The following is a 27,644-nucleotide window of genomic DNA, read 5'->3' on the forward strand; positions in this document are numbered from 1 at the left end:
GATTCCCAAGCTCAGGCTATTCCCTAATTCCGTGATTCTGGGTGTCCCAGTGTCCCCATTCCTTGAATTATCCCTGATTTCCCTCATGGGGAGCAGGCAGGGCCAACGCTCCCAGGTGGGACTTTGGGGTGTCCTGGGCAGGGATAAGGGTTGGACTCTGGTCCCCTGGATCCTCCCAGCTCAGGATATTCCCCATAGGGATGAAAATTCCAGGAAAATGCCCCCATTCCTTGAATGATTCCTGGTTCCCCGCAGCCCTTGCCTGCAATCAGGGAGTGTTTATCCCAGCGCTTCCCTTTCCATGGGAGCTTTTCCATGGCTCTTCCAAGCCTCTGCAGACATCAAACAGCTCATTTCCCTTGGCTTTGGGCCGTGAAATGGGCTGGAACAGCGGCTCCTAAACAACGGCATCAGCAACGCTGAGGGTGATTTAAAAGCCAGAAATTTTGGGGGTTTTTTTCCCCCTCTCCTTTTTTAACGCTTTAAGTCCAACATTTTTCCACAGCTTTGCCCGTTCCCCTCCCTGGCTTTGCAGAGCAGGAAAGGGCAGGCGAGGAAAATACAAAATTCAGGATAGAAACTGGGATGAAATTCTCCTTAAGGCATTCTTGGGATCACCCTGCAGTGCTGGGAACTCACATCCTGCCCTGGTGGTGAATGGGGGATCCTGGTTAAATGGAAATAGGAGGAATTTTTTTCCTATTTTTTCATTTTTCTGGGCAAATCCAGAACAATCCAGGGAAAGGAGAATTTTATTGTAGTTGCCCTGGGGAACAACAGCACCCAGGTGGTTTTGAGGATCCTAAAGGGCTTTTCCAACCTTTGATTCCCAAATTTAGCAGGGATTGGGACCCTCAAGAGCACAGCCATGAACCCACCTGGGTTTCCAGCCAGAACTGGGGAGAATTTTAACATTCCTGTGCTTCCCCTTGGACATTTTGGGACTCAACACTGCCTGTCAGAGCTTTTTTCCTCTCATTCCCACAAAGAAGTGGGAATTCAGAGGGAAAATCCTGTGTTTGGGGGCTTGGGCAGGATGTAGAACACAAATTAATGAATTCTTTGTAATTAGTAATATCATATCATATATATGATAAGATAATATAATATATGATAATATAAGATATGATAATATATGATAATTCTTTATGTTAATATAGAGAATTTTGCTGGGCAAATTTATGCAGATCCAGCCTCTTCTCCTTTGCTGTTTGCAAGCCAGAATCCCAAAATTCCAATTTTCCATCGCTCTGAGATGCGGGATTCTGGCTGGGAAGTGGATTTTACCTCGCATTCATCCTCATCATCCCCAGAACAATCTCTGCAGCATCCTCCTCCTCCTCCTGCTGCTGCCTCCCTCCTCCTCCTCCTGCAGGGATGGGGACGTGGGGAATGTTGGAGAGGGACCAGCTAATTGTCACTAATTGAGAACTGCACTAATTGGGATATTTGGGATATTTAATCCCCGCTGCTGAAACCGTCCCGGGCTGCTCCATCAAAGGCCCCAGTGTCACAGGCACAGAGGAGTTTTTGATGCCCGGGGCTGCTGCGGGCGCCGGCTCCAGCCTGGCTGGAGGGCAGAGCTGTTACTGGGGAATTCAAGCGGCAGACGCCGCTCCCGCCGGGCCCCGTCCGACCGCGCCGCGCTGGGAACGGCTCAGCATTCCCGGGAATGGGGCTCAGCATTCCCAGGAACGGCTCAGCATTCCCAGGGAACGGGGCTCAGCATTCCCGGGAACGGGGCTCAGCATTCCCGGGAATGGGGCTCAGCATTCCCGGGAACGGGGAGCAGCATTCCCAGGGAACGGGGCTCAGCATTCCCGGGAATGGGGCTCAGCATTCCCGGGAATGGGGCTCAGCATTCCCAGGGAACGGGGCTCAGCATTCCCGGGAACGGGGCTCAGCATTCCCAGGGAACGGGGCTCAGCATTCCCGGGAACGGGGCTCAGCATTCCCGGGAACGGGGAGCAGCATTCCCAGGGAACGGGGCTCAGCATTCCCGGGAACGGCTCAGCATTCCCAGGGAACGGGGCTCAGCATTCCCGGGAACGGGGCTCAGCATTCCCGGGAATGGGGCTCAGCATTCCCGGGAACGGGGAGCAGCATTCCCAGGGAACGGGGCTCAGCATTCCCGGGAACGGGGCTCAGCATTCCCAGGGAACGGGGCTCAGCATTCCCGGGAACGGGGCTCAGCATTCCCGGGAACGGCTCAGCATTCCCAGGGAACGGGGCTCAGCATTCCCGGGAACGGCTCAGCATTCCCAGGGAACGGGGCTCAGCATTCCCAGGGAACGGGGCTCAGCATTCCCAGGAACGGGGAGCAGCATTCCCGGGAACAGCTCAGCATTCCCGGGAATGGGGCTCAGCATTCCCGGGAACGGGGCTCAGCATTCCCAGGAACAGGGAGCAGCATTCCCAGGGAACGGGGAGCAGAGCAGGGATCACCCCGGGCCCTCCTGGGGCTGGGATCGCCGGGGCTCCGCACCTGGAGCCTTCCCAGAACTGGGAAATGGGGCTGGGACCCATTGGGAAATGGGGCTGGGATCCATTGGGAAATGGGGCTGGGACCCATTGGGAAATGGGGCTGGGATCCATTGGGAAATGGGGCTGGGACCCATTGGGAAATGGGGCTGGGATCCCCGGGATTCCTGGGATTCCTGTGCCTGGAGCCTTCCCAGAATGGACGGGAGCTCGCAGGCACTGGGAAAAGGGGCTGGGATCCATCGTGTTAGGAAAATCAATCCACAAACATCGGAGGTTTGTGTCCAAAAAGGAGACAGAGTCTTTTGGTTTTTTGTGGATTAATTTTCCTAACATTTGGGGAAAGGGCTGGGATCTATTGGGAAATGGGGCTGGGATCCATTGGGAAAAGGCTCCGTGATCCATTCCATGATCCCATAGGAAAAAGCTCCATGATCCATTGGGAAAAGGCTCCAAGATCCCTTGGGAATACACAGTCAGTCCCAGGGATGGTGTTTCCCTCTTGGATTTGGGATTTGGAGGGGAATTTGGGGGATTTTGCCTGTGTAAAACAAACATCCCAAGGCTGGGAACATCTGGAAGGCTCTGATTAGTGGGAACATCTGGAAGGCTCTGATTAGTGGGAACATCTGCTGTGGGTGTCTGGATTCCAGATGGGAGAGAACAGCTTGGAATTCCGTCCAGGAAATCCAGGAAAACCAGGAAATGTGTCCTGGGGGGAGCACTGAGCAACGAGCTGAAAATCAGAAAGAAAATCTTTAAAAACCCCCAAAATTCCACCAAAAAAAAAAACCCCAAAACCCACAAAACATCCCAAAAAGAAAGAGGGATTCCTTTGGGAAAATCAAAGGTGTGGGAAGGAAAAGGAATAAACTTAGAGCCTTGTGGAATAAACCCAAATATTGGGATTTATTATTAATGCAATGATCAATTATTTGTGCTCCCAAAGTGGGATTTTTTGAGGGAATTTTGGGGGTTTTATCCAGGCAGAGAATCCTGGAAAACAAATGGGGCAGCTGGACTTGGATGTGATCCCACAGCATCCCAGCACAATTCCAGCCTCATCCCACAGGGAATGGGGAAATGAAGGAAAGATTTGCAGCAGAAAATTCCCAAAATCCACTTTAGGACAATGCCAAGTCCTGGATTCCCTGGAGAACCTCAAGGCAGGGATTTCAATCCCACCTGGACACTTTTCCAATCATTCTCAGCTGCTTCCCTGAGGAAGGGGAGGAGGAACCCTGGAATTCCATCCCAGCTGAACCTTTTGGGATTCCAGGAGCGATCCCACAGCAACCCAGCCCAATTCCAGCCTCATCCTGCAGGGAATGAGGGAATGAAGATTTGCAGCAGGCAAATCCCAAATCCACCTTCATTCCCTGGAGAACCCCAAGGCAGGGATTTGCAGCCCTGAACAGGAACCTCCAGACAAAATAAACACCCAGCAGGGAATATTTATTTTAGGCACATTCCAGAGTCTCCATTTCTGGCGGTTTCCACTTCTCCTGGAATTCCACTTGACAGATCCCTTCATCTCCCTTCCCTGCGAGCTCCGGCTCCTTCCCCAGCGGGAATTTCCACTTGGGATTTGCACACACACACCCAGGTCAATATTTGGGAATTGTTCACACCTGGATTTTGCACACACACACAGAGGTCAATATTTGGGAATTGTTCACACCTGGATTCTGCACACACACAGAGGTCAATATTTGGGAATTGTTCACACCTGGATTTTGCACACACACACAGAGGTCAATATTTGGGAATTGTTCACACCTGGATTTTGTGTGGATTCGCTCCTGCAGGACAGGGGGATTTGGGAGCAGATCTGGGAGCACATCCCGGCCTTACCCTGGAGTGAGAATTGCTAAAACCTGAGGGAAAAAGCATCCCTAAAAGGTGATTTTTAATTAAAAATTAATTTTTAAGGTGCTGAGGTGCTGAATGTTTGGGCTTGATGAGGGAAAAGGGGAAGGAAAAGAGGAAAGGGAAAAGGGGAAAGGGGGAAAGGAAAAAGGAAGAGAAAAGAAAGGAAATCCCCACAATTTTACCCCCAGCTCCTCCTGCTGCCCCCAAATCTCCTCCACAGCACCAAAACCTCTCCCAAATCCCAGTTATTTGACCATTCCCAAATCCCAGTTATTTGAGCATTCCTAAATCCCAGTGTGAACACTCCCAGATCCCAGTTTGGCCATTCCCAAATCCCAGTTTGGCCATTCCCAAATCCCATTTATTTGAGCATTCCCAAGTCCCAAATATTTGAGCATTCCCAAGTCCCAGCCTGGGCGCTCCCAGCCCGGCCAGGGTGGGCAAACAAAGGCTGGGCCTGGGCTCCAGGCAGGAATCTCCAGCCAGGATGGAGCCAGGCACATTTCAGACACATTTACATTCCTGGAGCCCAGTCCAGCCCTAATCCTCCCCAAGATCTGCAGCCTCTGCTCTCCCCCAGCTTCCCTTCCCAAAGGGAAAAGGAGCTGGAGGTTTGGAAAAGGGCATTTAGCCTGGTTTTTGGGGTTTTTTTGGAGGGATTTTTATTTTTTCCCACCCTATCCCTTTCCCCCGTCCACAGGTTTGATCCCAAAAAATTGGGAATTTTCACTGGGAGCCAGGAAAAAATTCTGGGAAAAGTGAAAAGCTCCCAGACAGGCACTGAAGGAATCCCAGGGAGATAAAACTCGTTGGGAATTCCTGGGATTGACAGGAGGGGAAAAGAGGGGAAAAGAGGGAAAAAGAGGGAAAAAGAGGGGAAAAGAGGGGAAAAGAGGGGAAAAGAGGGAAAAAGAGGGAAAAAGAGGGGAAAAGAGGGGAAAAGAGGGAAAAAGAGGGAAAAAGAGGGAAAAAGAGGGAAAAAGAGGGAAAAAGAGGGAAAAAGAGGGAAAAAGAGGGAAAAAGGAGGGGAAAAGGAGGGGAAAAGGGAGGGGGAAAGGGAGGAAAAAAAGAGGGGGGAAAAGAGGGAAAAAGAGGGAAAAAGGAGGAAAAAAAGAGGGGGAAAAGGAGGGAAATAAAAAGGGGGGAAAAGAGGGAAATCCCGGCTCCAGCGCAGCCAGGCGAGCAGGATCCCACCCCCGGGCAGGGATGTGGCGCCTGCAGGGAATTCGAGCCTTTCCCAAAGAAAATTGGGATTATTTCATTCCTGGCTCCGTGCCCAGGCTGGCGGGTTTTGGTGGAAATGATGGAAAAAAGGAGGAGATTCCCAAAAGTTGCTCAGATCTGTGGTTCCCGAGGTTTGGGGCTGTCCCGGGGAGCGGCTCCTGCAGGGGGGAGGGAAAGGGATTGAACCCAGAGTCCCAAAATTCACCTGGATTGGGACACAGAGAACTCCAAACTGCCCCAAAATCCACACAGAGAACTCAGAACTGCCCCAAATCCACACAGAGAACTCAGAACTGCCTCAAAATCCACACTGAAAACTCAGAACTGCCCCAAAATCCACACAGAAAACTCCAAACTGCCCAAAATCCACACAGAAAATCCAAATTCCACCTGGATTTGGACACGGAAAACTCCAAACTCCCCTAAACTCCAAATTCTCCCAAAATCCACCTGGGTTTGGAACCAGAAAACTCCAAACTCCCCCCAATCCACACAGGAAACTCCAAATTTGACAAAATCTGTGTGGATTTGGACCCAGAAAACTCCAAACCCCTGAAATCCACACAGAAAACTCCAAATTCCCCCAAATCCACCCGAATTCGGACCCAGAATCTCTGGAAGTTCCAGGACCAGAATTTTCCATGGATCTCTCCCAGTCCCAGCCAAGCCCAGGGATAAAAGTGGAATTCCAGCTCTGGAATCGTGTCCCAGTTTTTGGGGACAAAGTGAAAAATTCCCAAAATATCCCAGGGATTGCCCACAGCCCCCCCCCACTCCGTCCCCTCTCAGATTTTCATTTTTCACTTTTCCTTTCCCATTTTTTTTGCCCTTTCCATGGTTTTTTTTTTGGGAATCCAATATCCCGTGACCGCCTCCCATCCCCTCCCGCTCTTGGTCTGCAGATCAAAGCGACAAAAGAAATCAAAACCTGGGAGGAAAAGAAAACAGCTCCTGAAAAAAGTGGGAATTTTGGGAGAATTCCTGCACTTCCCGCACAGCTCCAATCCCTGATTCCCTGGGAAATATCCCTGAGGGAGCATTCCATAGGAAAAAACCATAACAACGCCATGTTTTCCATGTTTTCCTGGCCCTTCCTTCTGCTTTCACGGGATCAGCACTCCCTGATTTTCCTGGATTCCCCTTTGGAATCTGCCCTTCCCAAATCCCCAAAATTCCCCAAAATTCCTCACCCCACATCCCAGTCCCGCAGGTCAGCACTCAGGACAAGGAGCAGGGAAGAGAATTAAAGATTTCTCCCGGATTTTTCCAGGTTCAATGACTCCAGAGCCACTGGGCATGGGCAGGGAGGAGGAACAGCTGGAAAATCCTGGGAATTCCCTTTTCCCTGTGCTGGGAGAGCAGGAGAGGCCCCCAGGGCTGCAGGCTGAGCAAACCCCAGCCCAGAATTCCCATTTTCCCCGGGAATCACCTGCCCTGGAGGTGCCAGACTGATGATATCGGGGTTTGGCACCCAAATCCGCATTCCTCCGCAAACGCCGATTTAAATTCCTGGCTCCCAGAGCTCCCGGAGCCAGAAAAAAACGGGAATGGAACAAAAACCTGCGATGCCAGGATGAGATAAACGGGGTGGGCCAGGGACCGGCTCGGCCCGGGGCTTTGGGGCTGGGGGGACCGGAGGGGACTCCAGAGATTCCCAAAAAATCCCAAAATCCCCGCTCCTCCCTTGGGTCCTGAGCGGGATAAACCCATGGGATGGACCCGGGAATGGGGCTGGGGGTGGGAATGGGGGGAGTTTGGGATTCTGGGATTGGGGAAAAGTCTGGGATTTTGGGACTGAGGGGGAGTTTGGGATTCTGGGACTGAGGGGGAGTTTGGGATTCTGGGACTGAGGGGGAATTTGGGATTCTGGGATTGGGGGAGAGTTTGGGATTCCTGGTTTGAGGAGGAGTTCAGGATTCCAGGATTTGAGGGAGAGTAAATAAATAAACTGGGAAAACTGTCTATATAAACTAGGGAAAACCATATATAAAAATATAATTATATATATTATATACTTTCTAAAAATATAAAATATATATAATTATATTTAGAAAAAAATATAATTAGAGACATAATTATATATATTATAAATATATATATAATTATAATATATAATTTTATTTTGATATAAAGGATATAAAAGAGTTCAAGCCTGGGATTCCTTGGATTGTAGGAAAATTCAACATTTTCCTTGTCAAATACACCCAAATCTGAACCTGGGAGAGGATCCAAACCATTCCCAGGCCCCTGGAAAATGCAACTTTGCTGGAAAATCCTTGTCCCCTTCCTCCCCACCACACAGAAGAGAGTCACTGATTTATTTCTGATATTTCCCATCTCAATCCTTCATTTCCAACCCCAAAACAAAACCCAAATCAATCCCAAAGAAAACCCCAACCCCGTGCTGGTTACAAGTGCTACAGTGAAACAACCAAATTACAACACAAGAGCTCCCAATGCAGCGTGCGGCTCCGTGAGCGCCTGGTGAAGCACAAATTAAATATTCCAAGGGGGTTTTGGGGTAAAAAGAGGCTAAAAAGCAGAATTCTGATGAAGAACGAGCTGGTGAGGACCTCAAAAATCAGCAGCAACTTCTGGAAGCAAAGCTGGACGAGCTGGGGATGAATGAGAACTCTGCAGGAACAGGGAGCGGTTTCAGGGTTAAAGTGGGGGGGTTTTTCAGTCCAAAGGCAGGAATTTGGGAATTTTGGGAATTTTGGGAGCCATCCTCGCGCTAGGCCCCCAGCAGCATTCCCATGAAATCGGAGCCGGGCTGGACGGTGAGGGCAGCGCTGGCGCCGTTGTCCACGAAGATGGAGGCGTACTGGCCAGCCTGCAGGGAAATAGGGAAAACGGGAATTTCTGCAGGGAAAACACGGGAAATCCCTTCCTCCAGCAGGAATCCGTGGAGTTTCAGCTTCCTTTTTAGCCAGGGCTGGGATTAAATGTGTGAGGTGGAATTTCTTGTTTGGAATCAGACATTTGTTAGTTTTTATTTGTATCATTGTCCTATAAACCGAATTATGCAGCACTTTAACTAAAAACGGAGCCCTGTCTCTCTCTGCAAGGGCTCTGAGGCCTAAAGTGTCTAAATAAGAAATGACACCTAAATTATTTCTACTTTTTACTCAATAACCAACTACCCATGGCCTGCAATGTGGAGCTTTTATCCAATGGCACAAAAGCACCCAAACCCAGGAGGAGGAGGAGGAGGAGGAGGAGAAGGAGCAGCCACCACCCCAAAACCCCCATCTTGCCCCATTTATTTCTTATTCTAAAGCCCCAAACTCTGAGTTTCCCAGCCTGGGACACCTCACCCTCCTACCCAAACTGCACTCCTACCCAAACTCCCCGATCCCAGCTCCACCATTCCCTTCTGGAAGCTTCTCCTCAGCCCAGCGCTGTCCCAGGGCTCAGAAATCTGAAATTCCCAGCAGGAATTCAACCCAAGTCTGGGGCTCAGCCGATGGAGTGGAAGAATTTTTGTGGCTTTGGAAGGAATTTGGTGTGGGTTTTTCTGGGTTTTTTTCCAAAAAATCTTCCCTGCCCTGGCGCCTTTTTGGGTGAAGTGGGTTCAGAGCCCCTCCTGGGAGGTGGGAAATCCCACTGGGAATAGAAATTCCCAAAGAAATCCCATCGGGAATGGAATCCCCATGAAATCCCATTGGGAATGGAATTTCAGTTCATTGGGAATGGAATTCCACTGGGAGTGCAATGCCAGGGGAGGGTTGGGAAATAAAAATGAATTAAAATTTATTATAAATATTGGATTTTTCTTTTTCCCATGCCTTCAATTCAGAATGTGAAACCCCAGTCAAGTTTTCCTCCTGGTGCTGCCCCAGGTGAGGAATTTCCCTCCTTTAAATGTAGGAACAAAGAGGGTTTATTATTTAATTATTATTTATTTGCTACTTAGTTAATTATTTATTTTATTGTTCTTTATGAATAATAATTAATTTTAACATTATCATTAGTTATTGATTTATTTATTATTTAATTATTTATTTGCTATTTATTTCCTGGAATTCCAGGGGAGGGTCCAGGAAGTAATTCCATGTCCTCCCCAGAGATTTGGGGCAGAAATTCCCAATTTTCAGGGCCTCACCTGCAGCTGCAGCAAGCCATGGACATAAACAGTGAAGATTTTGCTGTTGCTTTCCAGGCCAGCAATGACTTCCAAAGACCTAAAAGTAAGGAATAAACAGATTAAGAATATGAAAAGCTGGAGCCCCTTGGCACCTGCTCAGTCCAGTTAAACTCAGTTTTAAGCCTGGCTGGTTCCTGTCCATTGTTGTTTTTCCTTATTTTCCCAATTTAACCAACCCCTTTCCTCTTTTTTTTTTTCTTAATTATTTTTTCCCAGTGATGAATCCCTGCACATTCCATTGTGTTTTTTCCAGCAAAAATAACAAGAGGGAGCCCCTTGGCACCTGCCACTCAGCACAAACCCAGTTAAACTCAGTCTTAAGCCTGGCTTTTCCTTATTTTCCCAATTAAACCAACCCCTTTCCTCCTTTTCTTTTGTTTTTAATTATCTTTTCCCTGTGATGAATCTCTGCAAGTCCCAGCGAGTTTTTCCCAGGAGAAAGGAGAGGTTGGAGCCCTTGGCAGCGGCTCAGGCGCGGCTGTGTCGGGTCCTGCCCCAGCCCTCCCCTGCTCCCCCCGAGCTTCGGGGCTCATCCCAACCCCCCAGGGCTTTTCCAGCCCCATGGATGGATGGATGGATGGATGGGTGAGTCAGTGCTGGCATTCCCAGGAAATTCCACAGGGAATGTGTCCAGGCAGGCTCCCAGCGCTGCTGCCGGCTCCGTCCGTCCCAGCCACGCGTGCCTGGCCTGGGACCTGCCCCAAATCCCTGCCCCAAACCCATCCTGAGGGATCTGACCCAAATCCCTGCCCCATACCCATCCTGAGGGAACCATCCCAAATCCCTGCCCCAAACCCATCCTGAGGGATCTGGGACCTGCCCCAAACCCATCCTGAGGGAACCATCCCAGATCCATCCTGAGGGATCTGGGACCTGCCCCAAATCCCTGTCCCAAATCCATCCTGAGGGATCTGTCCCAAATCCATCCTGATCATTCTGGGATCCCTGTCCCAAATCCATCCTGATTGCTCTGGGATCTGTCCCAAATCCATCCCGATCACTCCCACTGCTCTGGAAAATGTCCCAAATCCATCCTGATTGCTCTGGGATCTGTCCCAAAGTCATCCTGATTTCTGGACCTGTGGATTTCTGGAGGAGCTCAGGGCAGGGCATTAAAATCAGCCTGGGAAGGAATTTGGGGTCTGGGGCCAAGGACAGAGCCACAGCTTTGCCCTCTGCTGGAAAAGCTCCTTTTCCAGCCCCTTCTTCCCTGGAAAAGGTCCCCAAATCCCCCTGAGGGAAAGAATTGCCAAAGTTGGCCGAGATGTTCAGAAATGTGGAAAATTAGAGGGAAAGAATCCCCTCAGTGCCCCTGGGGCGCCTCACGTGTGTCTGTGGCACAGGGACTCAATGCAGATCAGCACCCGCACGCTGTCCCGCGCCCGCAGCTGCCCTTTGCTCTTCAGCTCGCTGTGGTCTGGGAAAAACAGCAGGGAAAATGTCAGAAATCCCACAGATTCTGGGGTTTGAGGGACAGAGGGGCATCAGCAGCCCTGGGATGGCTGCAGGAGGTGCCAGAAGGTTCCTCCATATCTGATGGAGCCAAAGGCAAAGGATCCAAGGTGGATCCATCACTGGTCATCAGGGCAGAACCTCTGGAATAGCAGATTTAAAATGGGATCCACCAGGGATAGAACATCTGGGATAATGGATTTAAAAAGGGGATCCAGGGTGGATCTATCAGGGACAGAACCCTGGAATCTCAGATTTAAAAAGAGGATCCGTCACCGACCATCAGTGGCAGAACCTCTGGAATATCTGGGAATTCTCCGGGGGTTCTCCGGGGGTTCTCGAGGGGTCGGGGCTCCCTGGGGCAGCACTCACCGATGTGGATGTTGGCTGAGAACTGGTAGATGCCGCCCACGGGGGCGGTGAAGCGCCCGGTGGCCAGGTTCAGCCCCGAGCCCCGCAGGAACGCGCCCTTGGCCACGGGCTGTGGAGAGAGAACAGAGCTGAGCCCCGGGCTGAGCCCAAACCCACCCCTGGGCTGAGCCCAAACCCACCCCTGGGCTGAGCCCAAATCCCGGGGCTGAGCCCAAACCCACCCTGGGCTGAGCCCAAACCCACCCCTGGGCTGAGCCCAAACCCACCCCTGGGCTGCTCCCAAATCCCTGGGCTGCTCTGGCTCTGCATTCCCCTTCCCCAGAGGGCACAAGCCCAAACCCGACTCCTCTTGTCCCTGGCTGCGGTGCCAGTTTGGCACCCAGAGCCTCCCACAGCAGCTCCGAGCCAGGAAAAATCAGGAATGAGTTGGGCACCTCATGCCTGAGGCACAGGAAGCAGCAGCCCACTGCTGGGATGGCTTAATTAGTCCCATTTTCCCTGCTAATTAATGAGGCAGCAGCTCTCCCTCCAGCCCTGCCCATGCCTCAGGGCTGATCCTGCCTGGCTGCCAAGCCAAGCTGCCAAAAGTTTGGGAAATAATGGAATGGTGGATTTTAAAAGAGGATCCAAGGTGGATCCATCAGGGATAGAACCTCTGGGATATCAGATTTCAAAAGGGGATCCAAGGTGGATCCATCAGGGATAGAACCTCTGGGATATCAGATTTTAAAAGGGGATCCAAGGTGGATCCATCAGGGATAGAACCTCTGGGATATCAGATTTAAAAAGGGATCCCAGGTGGATCCATCAGGGATAGAACCTCTGGAATAATGAATTTAAAAAGGGGATCCCAGGTGGATCCACCTCTGGCCTCCTTTGGACACCTTCTCATGGATTTGTCTCTTCCTTTCAGCCCCAGAGGAGTTTCTGGGCCCAGCAGAAGCCCCACAGAGCCCTGGAGCTGATCTCCAGCAGGATGAGGCTGGGGTTCCTCACCAACTGGAAATTGTGGAGTTCCACCAAGGTCTTCTTGTCCACCAGCACCTGGCCCTTGAGCTTGCAGTGGAAGGCCTCCTCCAGGCGCCGCTGTGAGGGAGCCTCCTCCAGGGACAGCAGCAGCGGGGGCAGCTGGCTGGGCTGGGCTGAGATGGCCAGGGAGGCCCTGTGCTCCATGGCTTCTGAGGGGAAAAGGGGAATAAAACAAAATTAAATTAAATTAAATTAAATTAAATCTTTATTTAGTGGCCTGCCCATTCCTGTTCCTGTGATGGAACCTCCTCCAGGGACAGCAGCTGGCTGGGCTGGGCTGAGATGGCCAGGGAGGCCCTGTGCTCCATGGCTTCTGAGGGGAAAAGGGGAATAAAACAAAATAAAATTAAATAAAATCTTCATTTAAGGGCCTGGCCTATGAAACCATTAATGTGTGCCTGGAATTCTGCACTTGGATCTTCAATTAAAGCCCAGCAGCACTGGGGGAACATTTTTGGTTGCCATTTTGGTTCACGGCTCTTCACCAAAACAAAACTCCTCCAGCCTTTAACACCCTTTACCTTGAATATCCTTTGGAAATCTTTGACTTTTTAAATCTTTTACCTTTTAAGATCTCCTTGAACTCCTGCAGAAGAACTTCCCTGGTGACTTCAGCCCCGGGAGCTCCTGGAGGTCCCTGAGGCCCAGGAGGCCCCGGAGGCCCCACCAGGCCTCGCTGAGGGAACAAAGGAAAATTTGGGATTAAAACCTGGGAATTGCAGAAAATCCTACAGGAACATCAGCAACGTGAGGGGGTTTGTTCCCAGAAAATTCCTGGTAATTTTTGGAGGACACTGAGGGATCAGGAAGGGCCAAGAGCTCTGAGAGTCCCTCAGAGATCTTTTTCCAGCTGCTGGGACTCCCATTCCCTGATAATCCTCTAAAATTCCATGGAAAAGCTGCCCAGACATTCAGAGGACGCAAAAAATGCCTCAAATAATTAAAATAATTAAAATAATCCAAGATTGTCCAAGCAGCAGATGAAAAGTGCCACATGATTAATGAGCTGTCACTCAGCTCATTAATTTGAAATAAACCACTTGTCCACACCTTGATTAATTGATCCTTTGGGATACTTGGACTTTATCTCTTGGAAGGAAAAGAAAAACCCTGATTTTATTTTTAATGAGTGGGAAAATAACCTAGATAGAAAAGGCTCAATTTGAGAGATGAGAAAGGCTCAGTTTGAGAGAGGCAGGTTCAAAATTCCCACATCTCCACTGCCAAAGCAAGAAGGCTCAAATTTCTCAAAAAGGGAGAAATTAAACCCCCCAAAAAATGGAAATTCAGCACTCTTTGGGCTGGGAAAAGCTGGAACCATGAGGATGAGCAGCAGGAAGGAAACTGGGACACGTGGGGTGCAAATCCTACCAATTTTTTGTCTTTGCCTTTGCATCTCCTCTTGGAGTTGCTGCCGTCGTCCGGGCGGTGCACGAAGGAGATCCAGGTCCTGCGGGGGTCTGTGATCCGTGCGTCTGCAGCCTCCAGGAGCTGGGGACAACCAGGACAAGGATCATGGAGGGATTGGCCTCAGGGGTCCCAAAAATCCAGCCCAGGAGCTGGGGACAACCAGGACAAGGATCATGGAGGGATTGGCCTCAGGGGTCCCGAAAATCCAGCCTGGGCTGCTGGTGCTGCTTTTGGAGGACACTGAGGGTGGCCTTGAGGGATCAGGAGGAGCCAAGAGCTCCAAAAGTCCCTCAGAGATCTTCAAATTCCATGGAAAACCTTCTCAGATGCTTGTAAGGTGCTAAAAGTCCAGCCCAGGCGGCTTTTTGGAGGACACTGAAGGATCAGGAGGAGCCAAGAGCTCTGAGAGTCCCTCAGAGATCTTTTTGTAACTGCTGGGACTCCCATTCCCTGACAATCCTCTGAAATTCCAGGGAAAACCCACCCAGATTCTCCTAAGATGCAAAAAAATCCAGTCTGGGCTGATCCTGCTTCTTTTGGAGGACACTGAGGGATCAGGAGGAGCCCGGAGCTCTGGAAGTCCCTCAGATCTCTTTTTCTGAGTCCCTCCGATCTCTTTTTCTGAGTCCCTCAGAGATCTTTTCCCACTGCTGGGACTCCCATTCCCTGACAATCCCCTGCAATTCCATGGAAAACCCACCCAGATGTTCAGGGGATGGAAAAATGGATCATTCTGGGAACAATCCCAGAACCCACCTCGGGCGTTCTCTGCTGTTCCCGACATGAGGAACCATCAAAATTAAACATAAAAATTGAAGGAAATTGGTGCAATGAGGTTGGGAAAAGAGGCAGGAAAATCCCAATAACTCCAGGAATAACTCTGGGAATGATCCCAAACCCACCTTGAGAGTTCTCTGCTGTTCCCAACATGGAGAACAATGAAAATTAAATAAAAACCCAAAGAGAATTGATGAAATGAGCCCGAAATCAGCTCAGAAAAGGCAGGAAAATCCCAATAACTCCAGAATAACTCCAGGAATGACCCAAACCCACCTTGGGCTGCTCCTCGCTGTTGGCCAGGGAGGTGTTCAGGGGCTCCGGGTGCTCCTTCCTGCCCCTCCTGTCCCTGTCCCTCCTGGCCGCTGTCACCACGCGGGGACACAGCTGGTGGCACAGCAGCGCCAGCAGCAGCCACCAGCCCGGCATGGTGGCAGCGAGGAAAAGCCAATTTGTGTCCCAAAAAATTGGAATTGGCCAGGTCAGGGTCAAGGAGCCGGGGGGGAAATGATCCAGGACCAAAAAAAATCAGATTTGTGTCCAAAAAAATCTGAATTTATTAGGTCAGGATCAAGGAGCCGGGGGTAAAATGCTCCAGTACCAATAAAAATCCAAATTAACCAGGTCAGGGCCAAAAAGCCAGGTGTAAAATGCTTCAATACCAATAAAAACCCAAAAACCCCAAATTAATCAGGTCAGGATCAAGAAGCTGGAGGAAAGTCCTTCAGGAGCAATTAAAAAAAATCAGATTTGTCTCTAAAATAAATCCAGAATGAAGAAGGTGAAAAGGATCCAAGCAGTCAGCAATAAAAAACCAGATTTGTGTCCAAAATAAATCCAAATGAACCAGGTCAGAATCAAGGAGCTGGAGGAGAATCCTTCAGGAGCAAAAAAACCCAGATTTCTCTCTAAAATAAATCCAGAATTAAGCAGGTGAGAAGGATCCAAGCAGATTTGTATAAGAAAAATCAGAATTTCAGAAGGATCCAAGCAGATTTGTGTCCAAAACCATCCAAATTCCAGGAGGTTCCAAGCAGCCAGGTGCAAAATCCTTCAGGACCAAAAAAACCCAGATTTGTGTCCAAAAACATCCAAATTCCAGAAGGTTCCAAGCAGCTCCTCGGGGTGGAAAAGCCGGAGATTAATTTGTTTGGAATTTGTTTGGAATTCTGGATCCTCAGGAGATGAAGCTGAGTCCGTGGGAGCTTCCCAGAAATCCCAGAGGCGAGGGGCTGCTCTGCCCTAAATCCGGCCTAAAACCGGTTTTAAAGGCACTCAGCACCCCCGAACGGGGCTTGAAACTGGTTTTACTCAGCCCCTTCTGACCCCAAGCCGGATTTAAAGCTGGTTTTACTCTGCCCCCCCAAATAGGGCTTGAAACTGGTTTTAAAGGCTCTAAACCCTCCCAGGTTGGGTTTAAAGCTGGTTTTAAAGGTGCTGGAAGCCGCAGGGCAGGGCTGGGCCCGGCTCAGGCGGGGTTTAGCCAGGCTGGGCTCAGAGCCCGGGACCACCCCGGCCATTCCCGGCACAAATCCTGGAACTGCGCTCGGCGCTGCGGGGAATCGGAACCCAGGGAAGCGCCGGCATCCCGGCCTTGGAGGGACAAAACCCAGCCCCGCACCCCAAAACAGATCCCAAAATGCAGATCCCAAAATGCAGATCCCTCAGACCCCCAAAAATCCCTCACAGCCCAAAAACCAGATCCTTCACATCCCAAAACAATTCTTCACACCCCAAGAAACAAATCCCAAAAAACAACTGTCACACCCCAATAAACAAACCCCTCACACCCCAAAAAACAAACCCCAAAAAACAAACCTCTCACACCCCAAAAAACAGATCCCATACAACAAATCAGTCACACCCCAAAAACCAAATCCCTCAAATCCCAAAAGAGAAGCCCCTCACATCCCCCCCAAAAAATCCCTCACACCCTAAAAAACAAATCCCTCAAAACAAATCCTTCACATGCCCAAAACCAAATTCCTCACACCCCAAAAAACAAATCCTAAACCTCAAATTCCTTACATCCCAAAAAATAAACCTCAAAAAACATATCCCAAAAGACAACCCCAAACCCCAAACGCCTCACACCCCCCGAAGAAAACCCCAAAACCCAAAACCCCGAATTCCTCACGCTCCAGGAGCTCCGCGGGGGGAAGCGAAACCTCCCGAGCCCGGCAGGAGCAGGTGGAGCTTCCCAAAGTTTTTCCTTTTTTCAGTTTTCCCCTAAAAAATCCCCGCAACCCCCGGCGCTGTCACGGGGCAGGAGCGCGCGGGTTCCCCAGACCCCAAACCCCAAATCCCAGATCCCAAACCCCAAATCCCAAACCCCAAACCCCAAATCCCAGCTCCTGCCGCGGCTCCGGCTCCTCGCGGCTTCCCGGAGGAGTTTCCAGTTTCCATCAACTCCCAGAAAAGGAGGAGGAAAAAAAACAGGGAAAAAAAAAAAAGGGAAAAAGGAGGAGCCGCAGGCGCCGCTCCACGATCCCATGAAATTCCCCGATAATGGAACTGCCCCAGGTTGGGACCGGCGCCCGCTTCCTCCCTGCGCATCCCTGCAAAATCCGATCCTTTTGGGGATTTTATCCCAGAAAAATCAAAAATCAGCTTCTTTTTTTTTTTTTTAATTTATCCCAGGAAATTCAGCTTTTTTGTTTGGATTTTATGCCATAAAAATCAGGTTTTTAATGGAATTTATCCCAGCGAAATCAGCTTTTCTTTTGGGATTTATCCCGGGGAAATCAGTTTCTTGGGGGATTTTATCCCAGGAAAATCAGCTTTTTTTGGGGAATTTATCCCAGAAAAATCAGTGGTTTTTTGGGATGTATCCGAGGAAAATCAACTTTTTTGGGGGGGATTTTATCCCAGGGAAATCAGGAGGGTTTTGGGAATTTCTCACAGGAAAATCAGCTTTTTTGGGGAAATTTATCCCAGGGAAATCAGAGTTTTTTGGGAATTTGGAGCACCTGGCAGGGCTGGAAATCCCTGCCTTGGGATAAACCCCAGCCTGGACAGAGCAGAATCCCTGTTTCATTTCCCAGTTTTGTGGACAAGGAGAAAAAAATTGATGGATTGGGAGGAAAACTCTGGATCTTGGGGAAACTGAGGCACGGGACACTCCCAACCCAAAATCCAGAAAAATCAAAAATTTTTTTCCTGTTTTCTTGGCAACACCTCCAGAAAAATGTGGAATTTGGGGACATGAAAAAATGGAAAAAAAATGGAATTTGGGAAGGGAAAAAAAATGAATAAAATGGATTTTGGGAATGGGAAGAAATGGAACCCTGGAATTTGGGAAGGGGAAAAATGGAAAAATCTGGAATTTGGGAAGGGAAAAAAAGGAAAAAAACCCCTGGAATTTGAGAACAGGAAAATAGGGGAAAAATGGGAATTTGGGAATAGGAAAAATGGAAAAAACCTGGAGTTTGAGAATGGGAAAACCAGAAACCCCTGGGATTTGGGGAGGGCAAAGTCCCGCTGGAACGTCCCCAGCACGGCAGGAGTTAAAGCAGCTCAGCCCAGCACATTCCAGGCGGGATTTGTTGCTCATTTTTGGGATTTGTTGATAATTTTGAACCTCCCCGGCGCCTGCCCCGCTCTGGGCGGGACCTGCCCGGGGCCGAGCGAATTCCCAGAGCCCCAGGCCGGGAAATCCCAAAAATCCTTTTCCCAATTTTGGGATCATCCCAAAAATCCTTTTCTTGATTTTTTGGGAAAAATCCCAAAATCCCCCCAGAATATCCCCAAATTTTTGGGATTATCACAAAAATACTTTTCCTGATTTTTGGATCATCCCAGAAATCCCCTTCCCAATTTCAGGACCATCCCAAAAATCTTCTTCTCAATTTCGAAATCTTCTTCTCAATTTTGGGAATTCCCACATTCCCAGAGGCGCCCCCAGGGAGGGATTTTAGGATTTCCGGGATTTGGGATCGTTCCCAGGTCGGGATTTTCCAGGATTCCCCGAATCCGCTCCAGCCCCGATTCCCGACACGGCGGCGCCACCTCGTGGCCGATCCCCAAAACCCCAAATTCCCGGAAAAATGGAAAGAATTCCCAAATTTCTGCCACTCCAAAAGGGAAATAACCCGGCAGGGCAAAGCTCCCGGCGCTAATTAAGAATTCCAATTAATCCGAATGAGCCGTCCTCATTCCCAAAAGAAATTCCAGGAATTTGGGAATTCCTGGAGTTTTTATGGAATTAATTCCCTTTTTTGATTTTTCTGCTGGAAATGGGATTTTCTGGCTTTAAAAATCCAATTTTTTTCCCCATGAAAATGGCAGGATTAATTAATCCCTGATTAATAAATAATTAAATTACCTGTAATTATTAATTAAATCATTAAGTATTCATAATTTATAAATAGTTTATAAATAAATAATATAGATAATAATTGCAATTATATAAAACTATATAAAATTATGTATCTAGTTTATAATATTATAATTTATTATTTATAATTTAATATTAATTAAAATCAATAATTATCAGCAGGAATGCTCCAAAAATATCCCAAAATTTCAAGGAATTACAGAAATTATGAATGATGAAGGAGAGACACCAAGACATCCAAGGGAAGCTGGAAAATCCAACTGAAAAAAGGAAAACAATCAGGAAAAATGAATATTTTTCATTATTTTATTTATGAACTGAAATATCCCAAACCCCTTTTTTCCCCATAGAATTTTATTCCCCAAAAAAGCCCCACAAAGTCGATTTTTTATGGATTTTTATTATGAATAAATCACTTTACAACGCAGCCATTCCCACTCCTCTGAGCTTGGAAAATCCAGGAAAAAGGGGAAAATCCCCCCAAAATCCAGGAATTTTTATTAAAAATAAAGATTCTGTGGGAAAATTCCCAAACTTTCAAATCCATGGAACTGCAGCTGGAATTTCAAGGATTTATCTCAAGATTTTATCCTGAGGGAGAGGTTGAAATTTAATTTTTTCTTTTTTTTGGGGGGGGAAAGCTGAATTCCCAGGAAAACACAAATCAACCCCAAAAAGTGGGAATAAAAATTCCATTCCCAATTCCAAAGAATTGGCATTTTTGGGTTTAAGTACAAGAAATTTTTAGGGGAAAAACCAAAAAATTGGGGCTGGGGTTTTAAAGAATTTAATAAAATTTAAGGTCTTACCTCAGCAGATGAATCCCAAAGGAATTTTGGGGTTTTTAAGAATGAAAACAAATCCCGAATCAAGTGGAGCCACATTTGGGGTTTTCCTCTGACCCAGCTGCTCTGCAGGAGCTCCTTTGTTATTCCCACCCCAAAATTGGAATTCTTCCCTCCCCAGGTGCTGCTCCCTCCATCCCCAGAGCCCCAAATGCTGAATTTTGGGACACAAACCCCATCTTTGGGACACAAACCCCCATTTTTGGGACACAAACCCCATTTTTGGGACACAAACCCCATTTTTGGGACACTAAAACAATTCCTGGACAATAAAACCAATAAATTTGATTTCTCACCAGCAGCAAGACCCAAACCCCACCACAACCCAGGAAGGGCAAAAACCCCAAAGTTCCCCCCAGTGGAGTTTGGTCCCTGCAGGGCCCTCACTCCTGGCCCTGCTCCTCAGCTCTTGACTGTGCAGCCCACGATGAGCAGAACCCAAAACCCCACAGAACCAAGGAAGGCCAAAAAACCCCAAATTTTCCACCCAAGGAGTCCCATTCCAATGAGCCCCACTGATCCTGAATGAAAAACTCAATGGAGTCCAAAGTGGCTGAAGATCCTCAATGTTCAAACCAGAGATGGAGGAGAGCTCTACCAATCCAAGTGGCTCCCCAACAATGCTTTGGCTTCTGAACCCCAAACCCCACCACAACCCAGGAAGGGCAAAAACCCCACATTTTCCACCCCAAGAGTCCCATTCCAGAGAGTCCCACTCACCCTGAATTGAAAACTCAACAGAGTCAAATTTGTTGAAGATCTTCAATGTTCAAACCACAGATGGAGGAGAGCTCTACAAATCAATGTGTCTCACCCAGCCCCACCGCAACCCAGAAGGGCAAAACCCCACATTTTCCACCCCAAGAGTCCCATTCCAAGAGTCCCATTCATCCTGAAGTGAAAACTCAACAGAATCAAAACTGGCTGAAGATCTTCAGTGTTGAAAGCACAGCTGGAGCAGAGCCCCACACACCCAAAGGTTCCCGAGCCCGCCGGGGCCGGGGCAGGGCCCAACCCCACAGTCCCCCAGGCCCCGGGAGCCCGGTCCCTGCAGGCCTCACTCCTGGGCTATGCTCCTCAGCACGTACTTGACTGTGTAGGCGAAGGCGGCGAAGCCCACGATGACGAACAGGTTGGCCAGGGCCCCCCCCAAGAGTCCGTGGTTCCTGGGCGGCTGCTGCAGGCCCCCGGCGGGCCCGGGCGCCAGCGCCGCGCGCGGCCCCAGCGGCGGGGCCTGCCCGTGGTGCCCCAGGTGCGCGTCCCCGTCCGGAACCACGTCGGGCAGCGGCAGCGGCGGCGGCCGGGAGCTCAGCTCCTCCTGGGCCCTCTGCTTCTGCTTCATCTCCTGCAGGGGGACAGCAAATCCAGTGGGAAAGGGGAAACTGAGGAGGGGCAGAGAGGGGCCGGGAGCTCAGCTCCTCCTGGGCCCTCTGCTTCTGCTTCATCTCCTGCAGGGGGACAGCAAATCCAGTGGGAAAGGGAATCTGAGGAGGGGCAGAGAGGGGCCCTGGAGCTCAGCTCCTCCTGGGCCCTCTGCTTCTGCCTCATCTCCTGCAGGGGGACAGCAAATCCAGTGGGAAAGGGAATTTGGGGGGATCTTGGTGGGTCTGAGTGCTTGGGAAAGGGGAAACTGAGGAGGGGCAGAGAGGGGCCCTGGAGCTCAGCTCCTCCTGGGCCCTCTGCTTCTGCCTCATCTCCTGCAGGGGGACAGCAAATCCAGTGGGAAAGGGGAATCTGGGGGGATCTTGGTGGGTCTGAGTGCTTGGGAAAGGGGAGGAGGAAACTGGGGCGATTTGGGCACTTTTGTTTGATTTTCTGCACAGGGAAAAAGAAAATCAAATGGGAGAGTGGGATTTGGGGAGGGGCAGGGAGGGAGCTCAGCTTGCCCTGTGCTCTCTGCTTTTGTTTCAGTTCCTGCAAAAGGGGAGAGCAAACTGCGGTGATTTGGGTGCTCTTGCTTGATTTCCTGGAAAAAGGGAGAGGAAATCCAGTGGGAAACTGGAATTTGTGGGGGTTTTGGTGGCTTTGGTTGATCTCCTGCATGGGAAAGGGGAAACTGAGGAGGGGCAGAGGGGGAGGTCTGGAGCTCAGCTCGTCTTGTGGTTTTTGCTTTTGCTTCATCTCCTGCAAAAGGGGAGAGGAAACTCAGTGGGAAAGTGGAATTTGTGGGGATTTGGGGGCTTTTGTTGGATTTCCTGCATGGGAAAGTGAATCTGGGGAGGGGCAGCAAGGGAGGTCTGGAGCTGAAAAATGAATAATGAATGAAGATTTCCTCACCTCCACCACTTCAGGGAAGAGCTCACAGAAGACTTTGTCTTTTAAATTAAATGCTAAGCTCTGTGCAGCCAGCTGCCTTTTCTGGGGAGAAAAACCAAATTTATCAGCAACTCCTTGAAAACCCAATCCATTTATTTCAATTCCACCCCTCATTTCCCACCAGAACAGTGCAAACCTCACACCAAGTGGGTTTTAACATTTAAAACATCACATTTGTGAAGATTATTGACTAAAATTGAGGTTTATAAGCACAAATTATGTTAGTTTTTGATCAGGGTCAAGGAAAAAGGCTGGAAAAAGGAACCAAATCCCAGCCAGGCTCTACCCTTGAGCAATCCCAAATTCTGTGGCACTGTGCCCAAGGGACTCACGGTGAACTCGGAGGTCTCGATGCTGCCCAGGGTGGGCCCCTTCTCCACCATGAAGCTGAGCAGCCCCGTCAGGATGGTGGACACGGACCAGGCCGGGTTCCAGGTGTCCGGGTGGAAATCCGTGATGGACAGACAGAGCCTGGCCAGGGACAAACAGAGCCGGGAACCAGGAATGGGGCTGGGAACGGCTGGGCCGGGAACGGGGCCTGGGCTTGGGATGGGAATGGCTGGGATGGGAACAGGGCCTGGGTTTGGGATGGGAACGGGTCCTGGGTTTGGGATGGGAATGGCTGGGATGGGAACAGGGCCTGGATTTGGGATGGGAACGGCTGGGATGGGAACGGGGTCCTGGGTTTGGGATGGGAACGGCTGGGATGGGAACAGGGCCTGGGTTTGGGATGGGAACGGCTGGGATGGGAATGGGGTCCTGGGTTTGGGATGGGAACGGGGTCCTGGGTTTGGGATGGGAACGGCTGGGATGCTGGGAAAGAGCCCTGGATTTGGGATGGGAACGGCTGCAATATTGGGAAGGAGCCCTTACCTTGTGTTGCACTTGAACCTGCCATTGGGGGTGATCATATAAATACTGGGGGGTTTGAAAGGGAATTCTCGAGGGAATATTAATTTTCCGTGGTAATATCCACCTGGAAACCAGCAAAAAATGGGTTAAATGAGTCATATTTAATAAAAATCTCCCATCCTCAATTCCCCTGCTTTATTCCTTCTTCTAAAGCACCCAAATGGGTGAAATAATTTGTATTTAATAAATACATATAAAATTATATTAAATAAATCCTACTCTTGATAAGAATGACTGACAGCAGCATTCCCTATTTCTTCACCTCTTTCCCAGTTTTTGGAGCCGTTTTTAGTGGGGTTATTTTGCCTTTCCCCACCCCCTGGAATTCCTGAATTTCCTGCAAACGCCCAGGCAGGGATTTACCTTCATATGGGGTCAGCTCAGGCCCTCGCACCACGTAGTGCCTGGAAAAGAGGGAATGGAACACTGGGAAAAACCACAAATACCCCAAAAATCAGGAGCAGCCTCAGGTACAGCCTCCCTCTGCACCTGCCCAGACCCCAGAGAGAGGGAGAAAGAGCTGAGAGCGTGGGAAACCTGCTGCTGCTGCTCGGGGGTGAGGGACAATGCACCCCAACTCCCACCCCAGCTCCCACCCCAGTTTTCCATCCCTAATTCCCCATTTCCAACTCTCCCCCTCCAATTCCCATTCCCCCATTCTCAATCCCCACTCCCATTCCCCAATTCCCATTCCCATTCCCCATCTCTCCTTTCCAACCCCATCCCCACCATTCCAGGATGTTGGAGGGCAGAGGCTCAGCACAGATGTAAGGCACTGGATCCTTTTTGATCCTCAGGTAATCCTGCTTCAGCCTCTGCGTGGCTGTGGTGGGGGCCCTCTTATTGCTGCTGCTGCTCATCTAAATAAAAAACAGTTAATTCGTTAATTACAATGAAATCCATTCATTAAAATTCATTAATGCAACCTCAGTAAGCACAGAGCTTCATAGAACCTTTCTCCAGGTCTTTATAAAATCCACTTTATGGTTGTATTTGAGATGTAAATTCAATGATTTGGATTTATATTCTATTATTTGAATTTTTAAGGAGCGAGAACCATGGAAAAAGGGGGAAGAAAAAGGGAAGAAAAGAGGGGGAAAAGAGGGTAAAAAGGAGGGACAAAGGGGAGAAAAATGGGGAATAAAAGGGAGAGGAGGAAAAGAGAAAACAGGAGAGGGAGGGAGGGAAAAAGGAAAAGAGGAAGGGAGGGAGTGAAAGGGAGAAAAGGAGAAAAATAAGGAAAAAAGAGAAGGGGGGAAAAGGAAGAGGTAAAGAGAGAGGGACTGAAAGGAAAAGGAGAAGGAGGGAAAAGGAAGGAAGGGAATGAAAGGGAGAGAGGGGAAAGAGGAATCAGAGAGGGAGGGAAGAAGGGAAAGAGGAAAGGAAGGACTGAGAGGGGAAAGGTGGAAAAGGAGGGAGGGAAGGAGAGGGAGAAACAGAAGAGGGAAAAAGGAGAGAGGAAGGAGAAACAGAGGGAGATGGGGAAAGGAGGGAGAGGAGGAGAACGGCAGAGAGGGGTGAGACAAGAAGGCAGCAGAGGGACTGAAAAAGAAAGGGGAAAGGTAGAAAAGAGAGGGAGGGAATAAGAGGGGAGAAGAGAGATGGGGAAAGGTGGGAGAGAGGAGAACGGCAGAGAGGGGGTGAGAGGTGAGACAGGAAGGCAGCCGAGGAAAGGAGAGACTGAAATAGAAGAGAAAGGTGAAAAAGGGAGGGAAGGAGAGGGGAAAACGGAGGGAGAAGGAGAACGCAGAGAGTGAGACAGGAAGGCAGCCCGCCCGTCCCTCCCCGTCCCGCTCACCTCTCCGCGGCCGCCAGGCCCCGGGCGGCCCCTCCTGCCCGCGGCCGAGGGAGGGAGGCAGGCGGGGAGCGGCGGCCGGGCCGCGATGGCGGCGGAGCGGGCGGGGCGGGCAGCGGCGGCCGCGGCTCCCTCACGGCTGCAGCCAAGATGGCGGCGCTGCCGGGAAGGAGCCGGCGGCGCTTCCGGGGCTCGCGCGGCTTCCGCTTCCGGGGCCGCGCGCGCAGGGCGGGAACCTGAGGGGAACCTGAGGGGAACCGTGAGGGGGAGCGCGGGCCGGGCCCAGCCGCGATCCCTGGCGTGACCGAAAGCGGGAAAATATCGCGGTCAGGGCACGGCCCCGCTCCCTGTCGTGACAAAAAGAGAGAAAATATCGCGGTCAGGGCACGGCCCCGCTCCCTGTCGTGACAAAAAGAGAGAAAATATCGCAGTCGGCACACGCCAACTGAGAGAAATAGGGCTCAGACTTTAAAAGATTTTATATAAAAATGTTGAATGAAGGATAAAAGGGGCGATATCCTGCGCAATTTGCCAAAAGCACGGCCTTAGCATAAAATAATTTTTAATTTATTTTTGCATATATATATATGTGTGTGTGTGTAAAAGTATGTATTTTACATATATATATGAGATAAATATAAATATTATATATATGTAAAACTATATTAAAAAGTATATGTATATATATATATATATATTCTTTTAAAAAATCTCTTTTTAAAGGAGACTTAGCCCAAAAATCCTCCATTTTAACGTGGAATATCCCCTAAAAACTCCTTTTTAATGAGGAAAATCCCATAAAAATCCTTTTAAATGAGGAATATTCCATAAAAACCTCTTTTTAACAAGAAATATCCCAAAAAAATCTCATTTTTAACAAGGGTGGAGCAATAAGGGGAGGTGACAAAGCCATGCCAGGGCAGGTGACATCACCAGAACTCTGCACAAACAGCAATTAACAATTTAATGAACATTTTAATTAATGATTAACCCCGTGTCATCAGGCCTGCCTGGCAGGTAAAGCACCAGGGGTGTAGAAAAGTTATTTTTTTATTTATGTATTTTTTGTTTATAGGAATTAAAGGGATTTTTTATGTAGAAAGTGGGGGTTTTATGTAAAAAAGTTAATTTTTTATTTATGCTGTTTATGTTTATAGGAAATAAATGGGAATTTTAAGGGTTTAAGGGTTTGTTTTGGGCATTAAAAATAAATTAAAACCAAGTTTTAATAGCAAATTTTAAAGGATACAAGAAAACCTGGTGTTTGATGTATGAAAATAATGTTAATAAACATAAATAAAGTTTTTAAAAGCTTTTCAAATGTCTCTGGTGTTCTCCTTTTCCCATCTCCCTCTCCTTCCCTCCCTCCCTTTTTTAAAAGCTTTTTTTCCCTGTTTTTTTTAATATTTTTCAATTTTTTAAAACATTTTTTAAATACATTTTTTTAAAGCTCCCTTTGCCATTCCCCGCTCCAGCGCTGCGGGGAACCCTCCAAGGTGGGCAAGCGGGGAATGGCAGCTGGACGGACCCCAAAACAAACCCAGGGCAGGGCAGGGCAGGGAGCTGCCGGGGCCTTGGGCAATCGCGAGTTTTAATTGGGATTTGTTAATGAGCGCTCGCCTGCTCCATCCCCTCCTCCCTGCCCGGCTCCTCTTCCTCCTGCCGCCGCCTGCTCCTCTCCAATTCCCACCTCTTGGCCGGGAATACTTCGGGATTCCTCACCTGCGCCGGGGCCAGCAGGGGTTTCCAGCTCCCGTTCCTGGAATTCTTTGGGATTTTTGGGAGCTGCCACCTGCTCCAGTTCCAGCTGAAATTCCTGCCCCGGGAATCCATTTTGGGGCTGCTCCAAGAGCTGGGAGGGATTTCCCTCTCTTTTTCAGGAACTTTTTGGATTCCTCATCTGTTCCAGCTGGAATTCCTGCCCTGGGCATTGCTGCCAAGCCTTGGGAATCGATTCTGGGGCTGCTCCAGGGGCCAGCAGGGATTTCCAGCTCTTTTTCCTGGAGTTTTTTGGGATTTTTGCTATCTGGGAGCTGCCACCTGCTCCAGTTCCAGCTGGAATTCCTGGATTGAGAATCGATTTTGGGGCTGTTCCAGGAGCTGACAGGGATTTCCACCTCTTTTCCAGGAATTTTTTGGGATTCCTCATCTGCTGCAGCTCCAGCTGGAATTCCTGGATTGGGAATCGATTTTGGGGCTGCTGCAGGAGCTGGGAGTGATTTCCACCTTTTTCCCAGTTTTTTTTTGGATTTTTGGCCTTTGTCAGGAGGGAGCGATGCTGTTTGCAGCTCCAGGATGGCTGCGGCTCCCGTGCCCTCCCAGCAGGGAGGTTCTGGTGTTCCCCAACCCTCAGAATTCCCCCAGACCCTGCTGGGTCTGACTGGAAATCAGAGCAAAACCCATCCCCAGCCAGGATCGCAGATTTGGGGTTCCAGGGGGTGACAGATCCGTGAGGAGAGGACCCAGAAGAGGAAGAAAATCCCCAAAAACCCCGGGATTATTCCAGAGGGATGCCAGGAGCAGCTGCAGGTTCCCTCCTCACACAGCTGAGTGAGTACAAATGAATGCTTGCTCATCCCAGCAGGACTTTAATTTTCATTTTAATTTGAATTTCCGGGCTGGATTTTAACCCTCTGCACCCAGGGCAGGGCTGACGTGGAGCTTGCTCATTAAGGA

At 49.4% G+C, this 27,644-nt stretch overlaps 2 protein-coding genes across 2 annotated transcripts; both read right to left on the reverse strand.

Annotated features, from left to right (window-relative positions):
• Nucleotides 1-7,674: 7,674 nt before the first annotated feature.
• Nucleotides 7,675-19,039, reverse strand: C1QTNF12 (C1q and TNF related 12). The gene is made up of 8 exons (XM_071449069.1): nt 15,041-19,039; nt 13,949-14,068; nt 13,142-13,253; nt 12,545-12,726; nt 11,549-11,657; nt 11,051-11,141; nt 9,683-9,761; nt 7,675-8,410 (listed from the first exon to the last, which is right to left on the reverse strand). Exons 1-8 carry the CDS (start codon nt 15,191-15,193, stop codon nt 8,312-8,314), a joined length of 945 nt encoding a protein of 314 aa, XP_071305170.1. The 5' UTR covers nt 15,194-19,039; the 3' UTR covers nt 7,675-8,311.
• A 1,654-nt stretch (nt 19,040-20,693) lies between these two features.
• On the reverse strand, nt 20,694-25,153 carry UBE2J2 (ubiquitin conjugating enzyme E2 J2). Its single transcript, XM_071448913.1, has 7 exons — nt 24,972-25,153; nt 23,903-24,033; nt 23,537-23,577; nt 23,135-23,237; nt 22,594-22,732; nt 22,223-22,303; nt 20,694-21,290 (listed from the first exon to the last, which is right to left on the reverse strand). Exons 2-7 carry the CDS (start codon nt 24,031-24,033, stop codon nt 21,003-21,005), a joined length of 783 nt encoding a protein of 260 aa, XP_071305014.1. The 5' UTR covers nt 24,972-25,153; the 3' UTR covers nt 20,694-21,002.
• Between the last annotated feature and the right edge of the window lie 2,491 nt (nt 25,154-27,644).

This window comes from Agelaius tricolor, unplaced genomic scaffold (genome assembly GCF_023055355.1).
Source record: "Agelaius tricolor isolate 1412-34295 unplaced genomic scaffold, bAgeTri1.0.p SCAF_28, whole genome shotgun sequence".
Taxonomy (NCBI): Eukaryota; Metazoa; Chordata; class Aves; order Passeriformes; family Icteridae; genus Agelaius; species Agelaius tricolor.

Excerpts from the sequence above, each read along its gene's own strand:
- C1QTNF12 (XM_071449069.1), bottom strand. The coding sequence starts at position 15,193 with ATGCCGGGCTGGTGGCTGCTGCTGGCGCTGCTGTGCCACCAGCTGTGT. Across the intron at positions 12,727-13,141 it reads GTTCAAGGAGATCTTAAAAG|AAGCCATGGAGCACAGGGCC; the intron begins GTAAAAGATTTA and ends TTTTCCCCTCAG. Across the intron at positions 11,658-12,544 it reads AACTCCACAATTTCCAGTTG|CCCGTGGCCAAGGGCGCGTT; the intron begins GTGAGGAACCCC and ends CTCTCTCCACAG.
- UBE2J2 (XM_071448913.1), bottom strand. The coding sequence starts at position 24,033 with ATGAGCAGCAGCAGCAATAAGAGGGCCCCCACCACAGCCACGCAGAGG. Across the intron at positions 23,578-23,902 it reads CCCTCCAACATCCTGGAATG|GCACTACGTGGTGCGAGGGC; the intron begins GTGGGGATGGGG and ends CCTCTTTTCCAG. Across the intron at positions 22,733-23,134 it reads AGGTTCAAGTGCAACACAAG|GCTCTGTCTGTCCATCACGG; the intron begins GTAAGGGCTCCT and ends GTCCCTGGCCAG.